Raw genomic sequence first — 22,981 nt, 5'->3', positions numbered from 1 at the left:
AAGGTATTTGGGGTTTTTCCACTATTTTATTCAATCAAGTTTTTTTATATCCGGAATTTTTAATAAATAAAGTAACATTGATGAGGCAGGCAAATTCGCAAAAAAAACCAAAAAAAACCCCAATATGTTTTTGTGAATTTACATGTGGCAATCAATCAGCAAACAGTTCTGTCATCCCAGATATTTGTTCTCAACCCTATATTTTGGACCTAAATGATCAACTGCTGTTTATCCAGTTTCATGGTACCCACTGCAGAATGTGAATGTGACACTTATGTTCTACTCTGAAATATTGAAGACAACTAGTTCTACCTTTATGAGTTGGTCAATTAACTTTGGTAGAATGTTGTTAAATTACATGTTCAGGATACCTACAGTATATTATGGTTCACTTGTATAGAAAAAGGGTATGATATGGCTTCAACTGTGGTGAAATAGGTTCACTGGTGATCTCTATATGGATTTTACAGAGCATAATATACAGAGCCTTAACATCTGCAATCCTAGTCTTCCATTCAGAGGCTTCCAAGGTCTGCTTCGGAAATTATCAGCACGAAAAATCAAACAAATGTTTAAGAGCTTGCACTCACTTTCAGTGATACCGTGAATGGAATGGGATCTGAAGTATAAAACCAGAACGGCAAGGTCTACCATTTCTTGGAGCAAATCTGAACCAGATTTTAATTGGAATTTTTATCTTTGTAGGTTTTGTTACACCTCACTAAAATATTCAATGCAATTTATTTATAAGAATTGCTGTACCACAACTAATTAATTAGCTTTTTCATTTTGAGATCTTACATTAAATTATACAGAAACACATTCTGACTTCTTCTATAAATTTATTCTTGGCAGACACCCCTACTGTGAGGATCTTGCCCTCCACTCCACTTCCACAAGAAGGACAGCCGCTGATATTGACTTGTGAATCAAAAGGAAAGCCACTGTAAGTTCTTTTGAAGGCACCAGTTGCATCATGTGCTCTGATGTGGTTATTTATTCCTGCCTCACTTGGTCTTCAGTCATATAGAATGCAAAGCTTTTCTGAAAAACTGCATTTTGTAAATATGTCATATTATATAATATTACAAATATTGACTTTGCTTCTTGAACATTAATATATGTTATTTTTTACATGAAAATACATTTACCCTGTTATCAGTAGTGTAACTAGAGTGCGCCAGGCCTCCCTGCAAAATTTTTTTTAGAGAGGCCCAGCTAACTTCCATCCTCCCTTCCACTTCCAGCCTCTGCCCACTTCCTGTTCGGACTCCAACCACTCACCACCCATACTCTGCCCACTCCCCACCCAGACTCCACCCACTATCTGCCCTGTGTCAACATTCTCTGCTTCCCTGAAGTAGCCACAGTCTGGCCTCCCCTTTTCTTCCACTGTAGTTATGCCACTGCCTGATATACGGTAGTTATGAAACTATTATGTATTAAGTAAATTATATTGAAAACCAAAGGGTCTATATTTCATCCAAGCAATAAACCCCAAATTATTTAATCTTGCATTCAGACATTTGTTTCATTTCAGTAATGTAGCTTATCACTATACAAATTCAGCAGTCAGGGTGTTTGAATGGATAACAGAGTGGTCAGTGTTTATTATACCCCCTATCAGATCTGCAGTACAGTGAGGAATTCTCAGAAAAGGGATACAGTATCTTAGTAGTTATCAGTGAATCTACAGTGAAAATCCATTATTCCCGACAATGCAATAAACAGGCTTAAAGGGCAACTAAAGTCTAAAATAGAATAATGTTAGAAATGCTGTATTATGTATACTAAATATAAACATGAACTTACTGCACCAGCAGCCTAATAAGACAAATGATTTATGCTTTCAAAGTTGGCGCAGGGGACTGTCATCTTGTAACTTTGTTAGACATTTCTGCAATATCAAGACTCGCACATGCTCAGTGTGGTATGGGCTTCAGTTGGGAGGTTAAGCTTAGGGATCGTCATAAATTATCAAAACAGCACAAGTCAAATAATATCTGCCATAGAAGCCAATACAGCAAGACTGATTAATAATCATAATATAGAGACTGCACTGCGTCTCTGGATACAAATCTCTACAGGGAATCCAACAATGCTGCTCGAGTTCTGGGAAGTAAGGTGGGGGGGCTCCCCCTGCCATTTGAAAGTATGATCATTTACCTGCACAGCAGTTGGGAACCATCTGACAATTCCTATCCACAGCACTAAAAGAAGGGGGAATTGCACTGCATACAGTCAGGTTTATGATAAAAACTGTAGACATCTTTTAATTAAAGTATATTGGAGATAGATTTCTTGTTCATTAAAGAAAGTAAAAATGGGATTTTATATTTTTGCCTTTACATGCCCTTTAACTCAAAATATCCCAAGCTTATGTGCAAAAACATGTGATAGACATGGCTTCAACTTTAGGTTTTCCAGTTTGAGCAACTTCACTCAGGCAAGGGCCTATACATGAAAACATAAAAAAGGTATGTAATGTTAAGTCCTTTTAGTTCTATGGGTATGACTCTCAAAACAATGTAACAGTAGTCAGGTCTCTTCCAGTTCTGTTAAAGGAATAGTTCAGCGTGAAAATAAAAACTGTGAAAATAGCTGTGCAAAATAAAAAATGTTTCTAATATAGTAAGTTAGCCAAAAATGTAATGTATAAAGGCTGGATTGACTGGATGTGTAAGAAAATAGCCAGAACACTACTTCTTGCTTTTCAGCTCTATAACTCTGAGTTAGTCAGTGACTTGAAGGGGGGCCACATGGTACATTTCTGTTCAGTGAGTTTGTAATTGACCCTCAGCATTCAGCTCAGATTAAATAGCAACAGATATCACCCATGTGGCCCCCCTTCAAGTCTCTGATTGGTTACTGCCTGTTAACCAGGGTAACCAGTCAGTGGAAACCAAGAGAGCTGAAAAGCAGGAAGTTTGGCTTATGTTCTGTTATGTTAGACACCCAGTCACTCCAGTCTTTATACATTAATAAACATTTTTTATTTTGCACAGCCTATCTATTTAGCCAGTTTTCAGTTTTACACTGAACAATTCCTTTAATCCACTTTCATTTACTGACTTGCAACATTATTTCATAGTCAGAGCCAGAATATCAGAGAATGTAAACAATCAGAAACTTCTTTTAATAGCAATTATGAAAGTTGCTTAGAAATACATTTTGCAAAATGTCTTATGCTAAATATATTTTGGTGGAAGACCCCATTAAGAGAGGCCCTTCATTGCATGATGTAAATACATTTTACTGGGAAGTTACATAAAGGACATTTCGATTATTTGGAAAATGCTACTTCCTATGGGAGAAAGCATGACTATTTTAGGGTAAAAAAATGCTTTATTGTGTATGTGTCAAATAGTCACAAAAATGATGAAAACTGAATAGATAAGGGCTCATATACAACTACAGCCTCAATTGCAATAGCACAAAAATGGGCGCAGATGTTGCATGTATTTAGGTCATTCATTAAAGGTACTTCTACCTAAACACACTCACATGTGCCTAAAGAATCATGTCCATGCAACATTTTGACTCAGAGCGACGGAAATCATGTAAATCAAAATATTGTTTCCAAAAAGTGCAATTGTATCAGATTTGTCGAACACAAATGTGCAATTGCTTGTAGGGAAAAAATGCTGCTTTTGGATTGAATCCAAAATTTTACTTTGAGCATTGCAATACAAAATTCAAGTTTTTAATAAATTAGTGCATGCTTGAGATTTTCAAGTTTTTTAAGTTTTTTCAACGAAAAGAAAAAAACAAAATGAAAAACACAAGTAGGTTTTCTGTCTCTTTGTTTGCACTGGTTGCTCCCAATTATTTTTCCAAATCGCGTTAAAAAAAACAAGCTTCTAACCTCTGCACTGAAGGTTGGACTCTCTAAGGGCTCTTACACACGGCCGTTCCGACCTGCGCTCCCCTGCGTTCCGTTTGTTGGCGTTCAGCCGCAGGGGAGCGCAGGAATAGACGCAAGTAATGATTTGAAATGGGGCTGTACTCACTCAGGCGCGTGTAGGCGCCGAACGCAGGAAAAATGCAGCATGTTGCGTCTGAACCTGCGTTCGGCGCCTACACGCGCCTGAGTGAGTACAGCCCCATTTCAAATCATTACTTGCGTCTATTCCTGCGCTCCCCTGCGGCTGAACGCCAACAAACGGAACGCAGGGGAGCGCAGGTCGGAACGGCCGTGTGTAAGAGCCCTAAAGGCTAATTTGTCTTCCATAAAACTTTTTACAGCAAAACATGATCCCATTATTTTCTCCAGCATTTTACAGAATTATACTGATCTATAATAATTATTCACACATTTCTAACTAGAATTATATAAAAAGGATAGTTGACTTTGGGGAAATTAGGCTTTATCTAGTTTGTCCTTACTTTCCATTACAGACTGTGTTTAATTGTACTTCCTGTAAGATGATTCTTAGGCAGTGCAGGAATTGTTGACATTTTGCTCATTTTGAAATATTAATGCAACTTTTTTGTAATTATGCTCTGCCTTCAAGGCTTAACTTTTGATTGCAAGCAAATTTAAAAGTTGGTCCCAACTGATATGTGTTTTAATGTAGATTTAGAATAATTACATTGAGAAAGGAATAGTTTGAATACAAATAGGCTGGATTAGCTACATAACCATGGAAAATTGCAGCTTTTCAAAGAGTTCTTGAAATTATTGAAACAACTACAGCATTATTCTTCCGGTCACAGATAATACTTTTAATTTTGCCATTAGTTTTCCCCTTCCTTCCTAAACTGAACATAATATAAATAATTTATGGGTACTACAGGGATGGTTTTGTTAAAATTCATTTTTAGTTTGATGCAGACAATGATATTTCAAATTTAATATGATTTGTGGGTTTTTTCAACTATGGAGGGACATTCATAAAAGCAAAAACAAAGGACACATTTTCATACTATATTGCATGTGCTAAAATGGAATTCCCAATGGTACTTGTGTATCTCTTCCCTACTTAACTACACTTAATTAAATTTGTAATTAGCACTGGTTAATTACGCTTTGCTGAATACGGTGCAAATTAGTGCAAATTACTGGATACAGAGAAGCAAGGAAGCTTTAATATTAAAATCCTTAGTACAACTGGTTTGCATCTAACGAATAAGGCTCTATCACCTTTTTCAGCACTAGTGCATTACTGAATTGGAAATATGTGTTGATATCTTTCTTCCCTACAGCCTAAAATGTACTAGTGGGGCACTAGTAACTAGCAAATAGTTTAAATTTGAAACTGCAGAACTGCAAAACCAAAAGCAAGTAATACAAAACCACAAATAATAAAACATGAAGAACAATTGTATCTTGTTTTAAAACTAGTTCTCTTGAATAGCGATGGGCAAATTTGTCTCCTTTTGGCAAAACATTCACAAAATATCATAAATCTGGGAACCACATAGGAGTTAATGGATTATTTTTCAAGGTGAACTGCCCTTCAATGCCCCTGTGGTTTTAATTATATCAGCTAAAGACACTATATGCATTATCAACTCTATTAATATTTGAATATCAATATTAATTGTGGAGTTCATTTTGCTAGTAGAGAGATACAGTTTTGTGAATCTATGTCATTAACCATTAGTATTCATAGATATATCTTCAGAAAAAAAGTAGCTGTAACCATTAGATTAGAATAGACAAAGATTAATGCATTACTGTCTGGAATTAATTGGTATACCATTCCCAAAGTTGGAATTATTTTTCTACAGAGTAATATAGTTTTATAATGTTCATTGTGTAGTATTGTAAATAAAAGTTAACGATGTTAATTTTAGAACTGTTTTATTATATACAGTAAATTGCAAATCTTGGCATTTTTTTCCTTAAAATGTTTGTAGAAAAAGTTTAATCATTGTAGTTTCCACCTCTATCTGAGGAGCTGCCTTGTTGACTATGAACAAAACAAAAATACGGTAGTCCTTAATAATGTAATGCAAACTTTACTGATCCTTTACCAATTGTTATTAGATGAGTATGAAGCAGCACCAATTCTGCTAATTTGACTTTGGTTCTTTGCAGATAAATCTTACTGTATTAAATAAGTCTGAACATCGTTAAAAATGAGGAGAAATTGTAAGTTGATTTAGTTTAGGTGCTTATTATTCAAAATATACATATTCCAGTACAGAGCATAGATATGTTGTTACTGAACAGAATAATTCTAAAATATTATATGAGCGACAAAGCATTCATTAATTAGAGGATTCACTCAGTACTGTGATTTTTTCAGAATTCTCTATTCTTGTGAAGATTTTTTTTGGGTGGGTGCGGAATAGCAGTCTGAGGTTATCCTACATCATATCATGACAATTCAGAAAACCTTGTCTACTGCATAATGCAATGATGATGTCTCTATGCATAAAGTTTGGTTCATATACAATTGGTTTGCTGAGATGGGAATGGACAAACTTACAATTGCAAGTCAGAAATCAAGACATAAATATAGAAGTGTAGCATGAAGAACTCTAAAGTGAAGGACACTTGAGGCTAAAGAATCAGATACAGAAGTAACTTGCACTCCACCACCGAAAAGTACGCCAGATGATTTTCCTCAAAATTGTGTTTAATTTGTGCCTTAATGTATGCTGAACCATAGTTCCGCCAAACACATCACCCAATTGCCACTGTTTTAAAGCTGAAATTCCAGGGGAGAAATGCTGCATTGTTACGAAAAAAATATGGCCATTGTGCTTAAAGATGCCATTTGCTTACTGCACATGCGGATGTACATGTGTCCTTATAACTTTAATCTTGAAAAAAATATTAAGCAACTGCTGAAATACTATCAAATCCACATATGTTCTTGTGGTCACCAGAGTTCAACGCATAGAGGTTTACATAATCTATTTTATATAAATTCCATTTAAATGTATAAATAAAATGGAAAATTGATTATGGGATTTCTAGCTGAGTACATTTATTCCTACGTACAGATCTTACATTCCACTTAACAGTACCAGGGAAAGTTAATATTACAATTTCAAGCATAAAAAGCTTGGCTATGATGGCACTTGGTAGAATTCTTGCATGCAGCATGCTGATATAATAAATATGCATGGCACCAGTACGTTGCTTGTTTCCATCTAGTTATAGCAGTTGAATGGTAACACTTTAATATCAAGGCAGATTAAAAATATTTTAAAATATGTAACCCTTTAGGTGCCATAGGTTATAGCATTTATGTTATTTACACTATGGGGAATATGTTGCCAGGGTTAAACAATTGTTATTGGGAAACTTTTAGACTGGTTTGAATTTCATGTCGTCACAGCCATCCCAACCTGTATTTTTAATTAATATTCATAGTTCTCTGTGACCTCTAAACCCTTTTTTTATTTGAATTCTTACCTTTTAAAATAAAAAGTTGAACATATTGTATAAGGTTTATATTGAAAGGTTCTGTCTGGTCTCTATAAATATCCTACCAATATAAGCTGGACCACACATCCTTTCATATCTCATGTTTAATCAGAAAATTTGTTATGAAAGTAAAATCATGGTTGAATGCATTGGAGCTCCATGCAATTGGTTTGGCCAATCAAAGGCAGAACTAATCATTCAAAATGGGATTTGTTCCATCTGTTAACCAAAATGTGATGATGTGATGATTGTTATCAGTTGGAGGGCCTACATTTAAGTGGCATTAGAGCTTTTTGAAACCATAACTAAATGTATTTTCTCCAAAACCACGAATGTCATGAAAGTTATTAAAAGATTGGAATATAAAAAGTATGCATGGAAAAAAGTGCTGAACCATCAGTAAAAAATTAAAATATCTCCAAAAAAAAAAAGTTTTTCAGACAATTAAAAGTGAAAACAAATCCAAAAACCTACTAAAAGTCTTAATGGCTGAAAAAAAAGGTCCAATAGGATCAGCAAAGCTCCCATTAACTTCTATGGGACCTCAACTGCTTTTACGTGCCAACGTTTTGTATAAGGGTTTTTTCGTGGCTTGTATAAGGGTTTTTCATTGCTTTTATCCTTAATAAAAGCTTTAGAGTAATAAAAAAAAACACACATTTTTAGAGAAAAAATATGATTTGTGAAAAAGTAAATCCAAATTTTAATAAAAAGGTCCCATGGGGGCAGATTTACTAAAGCACTAAGTGGTTGACGATAGTGAAAATTAGCCAGAAATCTTATCCGCAGGGAAATTGCCAATTTACAATAGTAGACGACAATTTGAAAGCGAAAGAGACTGTGCCCTATCGCCAGGTGAATTTTCGCTCAGGCGAATGGTCGTTACCAAAGTGCGAATTTTACAGAACGTTACCTCTTTTGCCAGAGTTTCCTTCACCACCTTAGACCAGGCAAGCTGATAAGATGAAGCTTCACCCTCCTTAATCTTATGTCAGTGACATAATTTCCTGTATGCAGGAAACTCATAAAAGTTTAAAAAATCTATGAGACCTATATGTGCCCGTCCTATTTAAATTTACCTAAGTATAAGAGTACTTAAAAAAGTTGCACTAGGCAGAATTAAACGCTAGCAAAAGATCATTAAGAAATAATTGTGCTGACGAATTAATGCTAACGAAAGTTCGCCAGTGTTCGGCTGCAAAGACGCAAATTCGCGTTTTAGTGAATTAGCGTAATGGTAATGAATTTACACCTGGTGAAGTGGCGGAGCATTCACTGGTGAAAATTCACCCTTTTGTGGATTTGCCCCATGGTGTCTACTGAGACCCCTATAGCTCCTGCACTACCCCAGCAGTTTCTTGCCAGGTCTGCTTATAGTTACAGTATGTCCCTATTCACATTTTTAGAACGTGTTATTTAAATCAACAGATCAAATTAAAGTAACAACTGATAAACCCTGAATGCAAAATATAATGGGGATAAATAACATTTACACCCTTACAGTTACTGGGGTTCATCCAATCATCAGGCTGATTTACATCTCTAATAATTAAAAAAGTTAAAAAATGCCTTCAAAAGTATTTTCAGTTGGGTTCCAAGCTTATTGTACTATGCTTTTTAATATGATAAAAAAATAAGCTTCAGTCTTCTCTGATACGAATCCAATCTAGTCTAGGCATATAATTTTCATTATAAGAAGCTGCACAGTAGACAATAATGTCAGCAGTCAGAAGCATTTCATTTTTATGAGATTTAAAAAGGTGATGACTTTGCCTTGCTTCTTTGTACAAACAAGCACACATGAATCACTAAAGAGATATATAGGTTAAAAAAATAAGATTTGTGTATAAAAAAGATTAAAGTGTTGATCTGTTTAGATAAAGGATTACATAGAAATTGACAATAGAATATGGTAATGTATTTAAAAGTTTTGAAAAACGAGGGTTTATTTCTGCAAAGCTGAATTTTGCTTTTAAGTGAAGTACAATATCTCAACTTTATTTTCCACTTAAAGTGAAGATGTAAACTAAGTACACTTAACAGGAAACGCATTGTTGTTTTTGCATGTCTCTATAGGGTCACATTATGTTATACGAAGGGGGTGGGGCACATATATAAAAGAGTGTGCATGGAGGCGGAAGTGGGGCAGTAGAAGGTTGGTATCAGACCCGTAGATAAACCCTCGGGTCTTGTGGGCCTGCACATCACTAATACACACCAATAGTGATGACTGAAAAATTTGTGAAACAGTGAAAAATTTACTAAACTCTTTGAAGTGCGTAACTTATCCAATTTTTCTTGTGTTGACTTGTCTTCGTGACTTTCTGTCTAAATGCATTAAAGTCAATGGTTGTTTTGTCCTGCAGGGACTTTTATTTGTTGCATCGCACATTTTCACAGCAGTTTTACAAAAAATTGCTGATTGTGAAATGTGGAATTATAACGCAAATCCATGCCTGGCAAAAAATTGTCTCATCACTAACACCAACAATATAGAAAGGCTTAAGCTCATGCAGATCAACATGGATACCACGGGAGAAGTGATTTTGAAAGACGGGCATGTAATATGAATAAGGTTTAAAGAGAAATCATGGAAATTATGCTGTTCTTGAATTTGGACTTTCCTGAATAAATGAATAAAGAATATATCAACCCAGTCTTTAAACTGGGGATGCCCCAAATCCACTATTTTGGGATTTGACCTAATCCCAAATCCTTCATGAAAGATTTGTCTGAATTCCAAACCCTAATTTGCATATGCAAATTGGGGCAAGGAATGGGTAAAAAAAACTGCACATTGCCCGCCTGCTTAAAAAGAATAATAATTCCCTGTTAATGTGATGAGTCATGTGATTTTTAGGATTCTTATTTGGTTTGGCCAGAAAAAAAAGGCAGAATCCTGACTCAATCCCAAAACAAATCCTGGATTTGGTGCATCCTTAATTTAAGGGGCACATTTACTAATGGTCGAACCCTCGATATTCGACCCTCGAAGTTAAATCCTTCGACTTCGAATATCGAAGTCGAAGGATTTAGCGCTATTCGTTCGATCGAATGATTCGAAGGTTTTTAATCCACCCATCGAACGATTTTCCTTCGATCAAAAAAAGCTAGGAAAGCCTATGGAGACCTTGCCCATAGGCTAACATTGATGCTCGGTAGGTTTTAGTTGGCGGAGTAGGTGGTCGAAGTTTTTTTTAAAGAGACAGTACTTCGACTATAGAATGGTCGAATAGTCGAACGATTTTTAGTTCGAATCGTTCGAGTCAAAGTCGTAGTCGAAGGTCAAAGTAGCCAATTCAATGTTCGAAGTAGCCAAAAAAAAATTCGAAGTTTTTTCTTTCTAATCCTTCACTCGAGCTAAGTAAATTTGCCCCTAAATATCTGCACACAGATTTTTTTTTAAATTTTTTAAAATAAAATTAGCAGATTAACCACACTCTGCTCAATTTTATCTTTATATTAATACAATGAAAACAATCTTTGTGGTTTGAATGTACAGTATGTTGCATTTTGAAATCATTTGGAAATATCCTTATAAGTATGTGACATTTGAAATACATGAATGCTTGCATTATCCTCTACACACATACACATCTTGGGCTAGGTGAATGTCATTGAACTGTTTTTACAAGACCTTGAGAGTAAAAGTCAAAGGGTTAAAAATATTTTAACAGAGATATGTGTATTGTCCTTTACTGTAATGGGGCTGCTGGTTTAAAATAGAGATGGAGAACACATTTGGAGAGGTTTTTGTGAATATTCTCTATATTTCTAAATAGACTATAGACTTTCATGATGTGCTGTCTTGTGTATGTATCATTGCCATGTATGGGGGTCTGAGTAAAGGTGGCCATACACGGGCAGATAAAGCTGCCGATATCGGTCGTTTGGACCAATTTGACAGCTTATCTGCCCGTGTATGGGGGCTTCCGACGGGTCTTCCCGATCGATATCTGGCCCCGATATCGATCGGGAAGGTATGATTTTTAACCGACCGACCCGTCGGAGCCCCTTGGCGCATCGTAATTCGATGGTTCGGCCATACGCCCGAACGTTCGAATTACCCCCGATATAGCCATGCCGTTAGTGGCATATCGGGGAAAGATCCGCTCGTTTGGCAATGTCGCCAAACGAGCGGATCTTTGAGTCTATGGCCACCTTAAGGTAACTAGTGGCTGGCTTTGTGGCATGTAAAGTGATAAACATAGTGGGGGGTTGATTAAAGGATTTGTATCCATATGTCAAAAGCCTTTTTTTATACATTTCATGTACACAAACAAAACTTCAATATCTGTGTAATGTGCAACATGTCACTTTATATTCTGCCTGAATACTGCATTTGCCCAGGGGCTAGATGGCATGCCATAGCAGGAATATTAAATTAGACTGTGCTGCAGTTCAGGCACACAAATAAAACAATAAATAAAATCAGTGAAAAGAGACTTATAGTGAAACCATACAGACATGACATTTATTATTGTCATTACAAGATGCCTCAGCGTATCAAAGCCTATAAAGCCTTACTGCGGGAATCCGTGGCAGATCTTGCAGGGAAAGTGTGGCTCTATATTATATCATCTGCAGCTATAATATTGAGAGAAACCAACAGTTTTTCTGGGGAAAGCAATTACTTGTCACAAAGAGGGTAAAAAATGGGAAAATAGGATTTCTCTAAGTTTTTTTTAACTTTAGTCATTGCTGAAAATTAATCACAAGGAGGAAGAAGAAGCGTCAGAATGTCTAACTGAGCTACTTTTATTCCCAAACTGAAACATTAAAAATGTCACATCAAAACGCCCACATCATACATCATGTTGCTGCAGTGACGTGTCCAGTACAGCCAGAAACCTGCAAATCTTTCATGTTTGTGCAATTAGTACTGGGGGATTCGCAATTGCTAACAAAGATTAAAGTGGCATGTGTTATCCAGAATGCTTGGGAAGTGGAGTTTTCTGGGCAATTTCCGTAATGTAGAGCTTAGAGCCATTCTTAACTATTAAAACACAACAGGATTTTTTGCCAAGAATATGGATTTATGTTGCTTAGTTACCATTAAAGGGATTCTGTCATGGTAAAACATGTTTTCTACAAAATGCATTAGTTAATAGTGCTCCTCTAGTAGACACCTGCACTGCAATACATTTTTTCAAAAGAGCAAACATATTTTTTCATATTTTATTTTGAAATCTGACATGGGGTTAGGCATGTTGTTAACACAGAGCACAAAATGGATGCCTAGGTGCTGGGACTTCAAAATCAATTGTGATAAAGTATCAAAAAGAGTCCGCACACACAGAAAAAATGATCGTTTATTCAACGTTTCGGCTCAGCTACATGAGCCGTCCTCAGTCCTCATGTAGCTGAGCCGAAACGTTTAATAATAATAATAATAATTCTGTGTGCGCGGACTCTTTTTGATACTTTATCACAATTGATTTTGAAGTCCCAGCACCTAGGCATCCATTTTGTGCTCTGTGTGCATCAACCTAGCGCTGTATATATATATATATATATATATATATATATATATATATATATATATATATATATATATATATATATATATATATATATATAAACAGCGTGGGGTCGGTGCACTCAGAGCACAAAATGGATGCCTCGGTGCTGGAACTAAACAATAGGATCCTGAGGACGGCTCAAGTGACTGGGCCGAAACGTTGAATAAACAATATTTTTTCTTTCTCATCTAAGTCCTGTGTGTGCGGACCTTTTTTGAAACTTATATATATATATATATATATATATATATATATATATATATATATATATATATATATATATATATATATATATATATACAATATCAAAACAGGGGGGTTGTGGGAGCACTCCAAAGGCTTTAAAGTATATATATAAGTATAATAAATGCTATTGCATATGTACCCAAAACAGGGGTTATTTTGTTACAAAGTTATGATCATAAAATTGATAAGCCACCATACCACGTCAAGGTAAACCCCGAATGGCGGTCCCTAACTTGTTTTATATTTTATGTGCATTTTAGCATTACCTGTAATCAATGTCCATTGAACGCTGTTTTTTCACTGAGGGCTAAATCCTCCCCAGCCAGCAATCAGGCTTTTAAAGGAGAGATATTGCCAAAACAAACGCCCAATTTTAAAAGCATAGGATCACCACTAGTTTAAAGGGGGGGTATGGGGTGCTACAACCACTGAAGCTATGCCACAGCTCCTGGCTAAATATACAATATCAAAACAGGGGGGTTGTGGGAGCACTCTAAAGGCTTTAAAGTATATATATAAGTATAATAAATGCTATTGCATATGTACCCAAAACAGGGGTTTTGGGAATATCTCTCCTTTAAAAGCCTGATTGCTGGCTGGGGAGGATTTAGCCCTTAGTGAAAAAACAGCGTTCAACGGACATTGATTATAGGTAATGCTAAAATGCACATAAAATATAAAACAAGTTAGGGACCGCCATTCGGGGTTTACCTTGACGTGGTATGGTGGCTTATCAATTTTATGATCATAACTTTGTAACAAAATAACCCCTGTTTTGGGTACATATGCAAAAGCATTTATTATACTTATATATACTTTAAAGCCTTTAGAGTGCTCCAACAACCCCCCTGTTTTGATATTATATATATATATTATAATGGAGTTTATGGGAGATGGCCTTTCTGTAATTTGGAGCTTTCTGGATAATTGGTTTCCAGATAAAAGATCCTATTCCTGTATTTGTTATCCTTTGTGCTGAAGCAATTGGCCTACTCCTTTTAAGATATTATTGTTTCAACAATGTCCTTCAAAGCAAGGGCAACCTTTCATTTAACAATAGAGTTCAATTATCTCAAATGAGTATTTGGAAATTTCGATGACAAAATCAGCAAACAAAAGTCATCATTAAGAGCAGCTAGTGAAATCAAACGTCGGGACACCAGCAGTTAGCTGCCCAGTTGTAGATTAAAAAACTGTTACTTTCGTTTGTTTCTCGTGTATCTTGCAGATATTGTTTATTGAGCAGGATTTTCTGCTTATAGCCAACGGAATGAAAAATACATTATTGGTGAGAGATGTAATTTTGAATATATTGATATAACATCTTGCCAGGCAATATTCTAAAACAGACATTCTCTTACTAGTAAAAAGAAATGAAAAGCAAAATCTGAGATTCATGAAGTTACAATCAAATACACCAGAGAGGATAATTCCAAAATATTGAAAGCATTTGCTTGGAAACTCAGATGAACTATTAATCCTCAGGTTCTTTCCTTACTGAAAATAAGAAATTGAAGTGTGCAAAGAAATGATGCTGAGGGGCTAACTTTCAGGCAAGATCTAAACTTAGACTTCTGCCAGGTTAGGCATTGAGACAGTGTGCTATAGCGTGCTCAGTAGCTTAATGCATAAAATGTCCTGAGCATTGTGATTATGGGTGAGTGCCCAGGACCTTTTGTCTTTGCCTGTATGATTTTTTTGCTACAGTTTATAGAGGAGCAGTGGCAGATCTGAATTTTCAAAAGTATGAATGGCAAATAACATTGAACGATGAGTTGTTGTTTTTTTGGAAAATGCATAGCGAAAAAAAAATCCCAAAACCTCTAAAAGTCCGAACTGATTCGAATCAGTCCAATAGGATCAGCACAGCTCCCACTGACTTCTATACGACCTTTATACGACAACTTTTATCTGGCAAAGTTTTGTATTAGTGGTCTTCATGGTTTTTACCCTTAATAAACAGTGGCGTAACTACAGGGGGAGCAGGGGTCGCGATTGGGCCAGGGCCCGCACCCCCTCAGGGCCCCCCGGCAGCTTGTGCACCACTGTGTTTTTAGGCAAATGCGGCTGTATATGTGGCCGTTTCCGGGTGTACAGAGGGGGGCGGGGCCCGGCTGCACGTCCTGCACCAGGGCCCGCCCCCCTCTAGTTGCGCTGCTGATCTAAAACCCCACATTTTTGAGATTTGTGGAAAAAAACTAAAAATGTTTGATATTACCTTATATAGGCCCCTTAGTTCCTGCAACAAAATGTATAATGAAGCAGTGGAACTCTGAACAAAAAAGGTTAAAGTCAGTGTAGGATTGTTAGATCATTGATGACTTTGTTGTAGTTGTCCAGCTTGAATGTATTGCAATATATAAACAAACAATACCTTTTTTTTTATCAAGGAAAGCACTTTTGGTAGCTTAGTGCACAAAATATTTTAATGACCTGAATATATTGATAATGGGTGCAGAGAAACTTTTCTCTTTATCTTTATAAATCCTACTTTGGTTTTTCTTTCTTTATAAATGATAATGATAAAGAGAATGTTCTCCTTGCACCCTGCCCAATGGGATTAAATATTAAATTCATTTTGTAACCATTCTCCACTTTTGTGTTTTATGCCTACACTGACTGGCAATGGTAATAATGGTAGCAGGACACCAAATGCCTAAAATTGCTGTAAAGTCTTCAATTTACTCTGCTAATTTAAATATATGTTACAATTTCTTATATCTAATATATATGCAGATGATTTCTTCAGTTTCTATGCAGTAAGATCATCTGCTCTACATGGTTCCCTCCGTGTATTGAAAAGGCAAAAGCAAAAAAAGCACAAAGAGGAATTTTAGTTATTGCACTATATTTTATACCTTGCATACGATAATAAGAATGGGAATAAAGAGTTATATTCAACTGCATGCTCATTCTTTCACAAACCAGTGGCTCATCTATGCTTTTTTTGGATACAAAAGTTTAATAATGAAAAATATGCCCTTTTTTATCATTCTTTTTTAACTTCAACTGACTGCAACTTTCCTTATTATCCCTTTCAAATAAAAAACATTTTGTACTTTGTTTTTGAGGATAGATATGCAGTCATATTTTCTAAATCCAAATAACTTTATTTTTTTCATTAAATTTAACTTCTTCGTAAGTTGCAGTTTGCCTTTCCTTTAACTTTTAATATTTGAATAACTGATGCATTTTACTATTAATTTTAATTATGTAGATGTTTTATACAATGCATAGATATTTATGTACATAATGATTTGTGGATATGAGTGCTACGCAATATGTTGGCGCTATATAAATACATGTTAATAATATGAGAATTCAGAAAAAAGAGGAAAGATAAGAGGAAATATAATATTACAATATACTCACATCTGTGGTTCTTTAAATCAATGATAAGCATATTCTCATGGAATATATGTTACCAGGAAACTACCGAATGGGTTATTTGATATCCACCTATTAGTCTTGCTCCTGTCAGTGGAATATGTGTCCTATGTATAGTATTACTCAAGGAATTTCCCTAACCTCCTGTGTTATAAACTGGAAAGATGGTTTTTCTGGTGTTCTGGGATACTGATTGGTAGCTATGTTGAGTCTATCTAGTGATTCCCAACCAGTGGCTCGCAAGTAATATGTTGCTCATCAATCCCTTTGATGTTGCTGACCAGTGGCCTCAAAGCAGGTGCTTATTTTTGGATTTCTAACTTGGAGACTAGATGAACTGTATCTAGTATATGGATCAAATATGATTCACAACAGAGTTACTTTCTAGTTCTATCTATCTCTCTATTGTAGGGTACAATTCTTAATATTTAATACGTGTTGTAATTGTTTTACAGTGTTGCTTTTTTGAAATTTTGAAGACAAATATATATTTAAGAAAAATTTGTGTAACACAAATACATGACATATCCAATTTACCAAGATCAGGAAAGCTTTGGATATGCAAGCTGCTGGAATGCACTAGTTGCCAACCCATTAACTAGAATAAAAATTTCAGCTCTTCTAGTTTGATTTTCCAGAAGTGTCCCATGGTTTTTCAGACCTTAATATAAAATGTTTTTTATTACATATCTTTTCAACTGCCCTTTGGCAATCTGCTCATATTTGTAATTTGTAAGACACAAACTGAGCAAGCAAGCAAGATGTGGAATTTGTAAGAAACCACTTAAATTTTTGTGTGTTACCAGAATGAGAGTGGAGTCTTTATAAATTTACTGGATGATTGTGCAGAAAAGAGGTGAAACTGTAAAATAGCAAAAAATTAAATAAGTGCATGAATGTTTTGCAATGACCAGTACAATATAAACATATATAAGTACACAACTGCAATATAAAACACACAGGGGCTGATTCACTAAAGGTCGATAAAGTGAGTGTTTTTTATAGCATGGTGTAAAAATGTTATCACTTCTTATATTTTTAGAATTAGCGATCGATTCACTAAAAGTTTACTTGTCTAACTTAAGAAGCAATATTTTTATGTTTATTTTAGCTGAATTGTGGGCGGGATTTTATAGAATGCGTTATTTTGTGCATTATTTTGTGCGATATTTTAGGACATTTGTATAGTCACACGTTATTAGTGCAATTAGCACCTACAATAAGACATTCGGGATACCACTGGCAGAGTAGAAGTCTCTTTTTACAGTATTCTAGTCATTCCTTTCCCTGGGAAACTTAATATAATTCCATGACACAAAACACAGTACTGCCCAAGGTATTATTATCGCAATGGGATTAGAATACCAGTGTGCAGAAATGTAGAATTAACGCTTGTGATATGTCTAGTAATGCAAGCGAAAATACTTTGATGAACTGTTCCTTAAATAAAGCATCTTAAATACCGCACAAAACAGTGGGTTAAGGAATAACGACCTTAAGTTAATGGTCCCCATATGCTGACACTGCATGTGTAAACAATGTCTCTGAGCTGCTGGAAGCTGTAGAAGAGGCCTAGGGATGCTTCCAAGAGAGTGTGAAGATAGAACGAGGTGCTCCTTCCACAGCATGGACTACAAAATGAGTTTGAACCACAAAAACTGGAGTATGGTAGCCAGATATGTCCAAATGAATGCTATAAATTAAGTAAAATAAGTGCAGGTTCTAACAAAGAGTACATTACAGGCCTAAGAAAAAGAAGTACAGTTCAGGTGGCAAATACTTAAACAAAAAAATACATTCACTGAATTAGAGGGTTTTTTTAGCAAATTTTTGTAGTCTGATTATAAATAAAACACATGAAGAACATAATCATCCTGTTCATTTTGATTTAAAATAGCTGCCCACTCAACAATATGCCAATATTCAGCAGCTGCTGGACAAATAAGCCAATGATAATTAACATAATACATCTTATTGCATTTATTTTATTACATTTATTTTATTTCCTGACATAAATTTTCCTGACTGTTTTTGATTTTGCAGTAAATGTCAAGCTTTTTTTAGTAAAATATAGTTTATGCTAAAACTTGACTTCTTGGAATTAGCAGGTATAAAAATATTGTACAAAATGTGTTTGCTCAATAAATGTCAGTTTTACTGATAAAAGTCTTAATGGTTTTAAACATCTACAAAGACATTAATATAACTTAAATGTCCAAATGATTCAAGACAAAATGTTCAAAAAAATCAAGACATTTTTAATATTATAGTTTCTCTTTTCTTTCCTATTATATACCTTGCTTAGTATTTGCTCACTTTCAACTCATCGGGGCAAGGCAATTATTAATGAAAGCAGAAACATCTCTATAAATAATTACACAAATATGTATTTCGTAATGTAAAATTCATCATTAGGCAGTTATTGCATTGCAAATTTTTATTGCGCACATCCATTTTTTAAAGATCTGCCTGTCATATTTTGGGTACAAAAATAATGACCTGTTCATTAAGAAATTTTATTACATAAACTGTGCACTGGTACAAATGATAAAATTTCTGCTGGCAGCTAAGGCATTACAGATTTGGAAAGACCATATTAAATACATGAAAGGCTGTGTGCACAAAGAAAGATTAATACTATTGCACAATTTTTTTTGTTCATTCCCCCAAAAGATGCTTTAAATGCCTAAACTTCCTTTTGCCAGAATTATGAACTAAATAACCATGCTATGACTTTAGTATTATTTTGCCAATAAGTGGTCTTGTTGGGGCAGATTTACTAAGCTCGAGTGAAGAATTCGAATGAAAAAAAAATTCGGAGTATTTTTTTCGGTATGTCGACCGTCGAATGGGTGATATACGATCAAATTTGATTGAATCATATGATTAGAATGATTCAAGTAAAAATTGTTCGACCATTCGATAGTCAAAGTACTGTATCTTTAAAAAATACTTTGACTTCATACTTCACCACTTTAAACCTACCGAGCTTCAATGTTAGCCTATGGGGACCTTCCACAGAACTTTTCTAAGCTTTTTTTGATCTAATAAAAATTCTTCGATCAATCGCTTAAAATCGTTGGAATCGGTCGATTCTAATGATTTTTTTGTTTGATTTTTGTTCGATCGAAGCATTTGCGCTAAATCCTTCGAATTCGACATTTGAATTTGAAGGATTTTACTGCGAGGGTCGAATTCGAGGGTTTATTAACCCTCGAAATTAGACCCTTGATAAATCTGCCCCGTAATGTCTTGAAGGTCCATTTCATATTAAAAATATTATAGATATGATATAGAGTATGGCCTATCATATTGAGATATCCATTTTCTGGAAATCTCCTTATTACAGGAAGGTCATCTCCCATAGAGCTCATTTTAATTAAATAATTCCATTTTTTTTTTTTAAATGATTTTCTTTTTCTCTATAATAATAAACCATTATATTGTACTTTCTCGTAATCAAGCTGCATTAATCAATATTGATGGGAAAACAGTCTGATTAGGTTTAGTTAATCATTTTTAGCAGACTTAAGATATGGAGATCTGAATTATCTGAAATATCCCTTATCCAGAAAAATGCCCTGGTCTCAAGCATTCCGTATAATACAGTATATTCCATATCTGTACTGTTCTGAAGCAACTTGTAGCTGGTCTATATTTTTTACTTTTGTTTTGATTTATGTTTCTAAGAGTCTCTTGGAAACAATTTACACACTACACCTAGGGGCATATTTATCAAGGGTCGAGTTTCGAATTGAAAACACTTTGAAATTTGTTTTCAAAAAGACCAACCGAAGTGAAGTCGAAGTGTTTTTGGGTCGAAGAGGTCCGTATTCGGCCGAATTCTAATCGTACAAGGAATAGCGCATCAATTGGTGGACTTCGATTTCTCAAAGTCCACCAATTGACTCCATATAGGTTGTAGGAGGTCCCCCATAGACTAAAAAAGCACTTCGGCAGGTTTTAGATGGCAAATGGTTGAAGTTTTAAAGGGACAGTACATGATAAATTTCGATATTCGAATTTCAAAGTTTTTTTTCAAATTTGACTTTGAAAACTTACTTTGACCCTTGATAAATCTGCCCCCTAATATGCTCAGCATACAGTATAAGCAAAACTTTCTTACAAATGCTCTTACAAACTGTATCTGTAATAAAGTTACATACTACTATGTAACTATGTAACTTTATTACAGATAAAGTTTCTAAGGAAGTAAGATATACATCACCATTTTGAGAAAAAGAAACAAGCATCATCATCTGCACCAAGTGACAATTAAACAAAATGGGAACTCCCGGTTTTATATGCTCAAACAAACAATAAGCCCGTACATTAAACCACTTGGTCAATAATGAGTTATGCTTCCCATACACTCATCAGGAGCTGGCCAGGCTTCCAACAAGCACACCGGAAGCAGCAAGATCTTACCGGTTAGTACATATTCTGCCCATGGCTATAATAAAGGAAGTTCTCATGAGAACTGCTAGAAATAAAATAAAATAAATATTTGGAACTAATAGGAGTCACAAACATATTATGTCATTGAGTGATTGAGTTCAATAGTTCCTTTCCTACAAAGCAATATTATACAAGACATTTTTTATCAAAATATTACTTTGTTTAGTTTTGGAATATTATTTAAAAAATGCACATTCAAGTAAATATCCTAAAAATAATATTTGGTTTAAAGTTTTTTTAAATGATAATACTGACTATCAACAAGAGCTGCAATAGTTGTTGTTATTTGTTGTATTACATTTTTATTTTATTATTATCATTAGTAGTAATAGTAATAGTAGTAGTAGTAGTAGTATAATATACACACAGGCTAATGCAATTGTTTTGCTTTGTTTCTATAATGCATTTATATAAGCATCAATACGTAAATGCTCCAATGAGAAACACCACTGCCTCTCCTACTTCACATTCTTCATTTTATCATGTGTTCTAGTTAGTTTGGCAAAGGAGATGGGGTATATAATACGAAGAGCAGGGAGTTTTTTTGTGTTTGTTTACTGTGGAATGCATGTAAATGAAAAAACAGAGCTTTCTTTAATTCCATTTTTAATCTTTATTTTGTTTATTATTCAAAATTCATGTAATATTTGTAATTCAGTCATTTGAAAACAATATATTGAATGTAATTATATTACATTGAATATTTCTATTTAATTTCAAAGCCCGGAGCCTGTTTTATGGACAAAAGATGGTGGAGAACTTCCAGATCCAGAAAGAATGACTGTCAATGGACGAGAATTAACAATAAGTTTCTTAAACAAAACTGACAATGGCACATATCGATGTGAAGCCACCAACTCCATTGGACAAAGCAGTGCGGAATATGTCTTGATAATAAACGGTAAGTTCTGTTTTAAGTGCAAAATACTATTGGTGTTCTCTCTGAGTATAAAATTAATAAAGCTATAACTTTGTCAATGTAAGGAAATATTCACCTTAGAGGTCAACATAAGAGGCCAAGTGCTTGAAATGCAGACCATATAATGGCTAGGTGTCTTATGTTATCCATATTTGTATCATGCAATAGGAATATGCCACATGTTTTCAAATACTTTTCAGTCTCTTTTGTACTAAGTTGTTTACCATATACCATACAATATTTATCCATATGATAAATACATAGTGGTAATGTTTTTTTACATGCATATACAGGTATAGGATCCCTTATCCAGAAACCCGATATCCTGAAAGCTCTGAATTACGGAATGGACTCCATTTTATCCAAATAATCAAATTTTTAAAAATGATTTCCCTTTTCTCTGTAATAATAAAACAGTAGATCTTAAAACTAAGATATAATTAATCAATATTGGAAGCAAAACCAGCATATTGGGTTTATTTAACGTTTAACTGAATTTCGAGTAGACTTTCGAGTAAACCCCAGGTCCCGAGCATTCTGGATAACAGGTCGCATACCTGTACTGCAGTACTCAGTTTGTAGCGTTTGTGTTCCTTTAAAAATGGGCAGTAGGCTGTTTTTAAATTCAATACAGAAGTAGCGTGATGTGGTATTCATATTGTTTTCCAATTAGATGGATGTTTCTGTTCAGGTAGACTGGTGCACTTTTATGTGTGAGCTTTTTAATCAAGAATATGACATCCTTGATGACCCGAGCATACATGATTTGATGGATATAATGTTTTAGATAGAAGGCGGGAAGACCATATTTATTTAATCATCATTTTGTGTATGGTACAACCTAATTGTGAAATTGCCATTGATATTTCCTTTGTAATGCTCAATTTATTGAATGCAATGTCCAAGGATAGAAATCAATTATAACAAAAATGATCAAAGCTTCACATTAACATGGATAATTGTACCATGACCCAGCAATAGAGAAAATAGAGAGGTGATAGCAGTCACTGGGCAGTGAGCAAGTTGCTTTGAAAAACAGCAGCTTTCTCGTGGTTTGTACAATCC

At 34.8% G+C, this 22,981-nt stretch overlaps 1 protein-coding gene across 3 annotated transcripts in view; it reads left to right on the top strand.

The window, feature by feature from the left end:
* The window catches only part of cadm2.L (cell adhesion molecule 2 L homeolog), an 891,984-nt gene that overhangs the window by 779,013 nt on the left and 89,990 nt on the right, over positions 1 to 22,981 (top strand). For all 3 annotated transcript variants that reach the window (XM_041581600.1, XM_018245992.2, XM_041581599.1), the window contains 2 exons: positions 856 to 946; positions 21,720 to 21,898. In XM_041581600.1, the coding sequence (XP_041437534.1) occupies positions 856 to 946; positions 21,720 to 21,898 (270 nt within the window). The remainder of the gene's footprint in view (positions 1 to 855; positions 947 to 21,719; positions 21,899 to 22,981) is intronic.

Source organism: Xenopus laevis, chromosome 2L (assembly GCF_017654675.1).
Source record: "Xenopus laevis strain J_2021 chromosome 2L, Xenopus_laevis_v10.1, whole genome shotgun sequence".
Taxonomy (NCBI): Eukaryota; Metazoa; Chordata; class Amphibia; order Anura; family Pipidae; genus Xenopus; species Xenopus laevis.
This window is presented reverse-complemented; position numbering and strand designations above follow the sequence as displayed.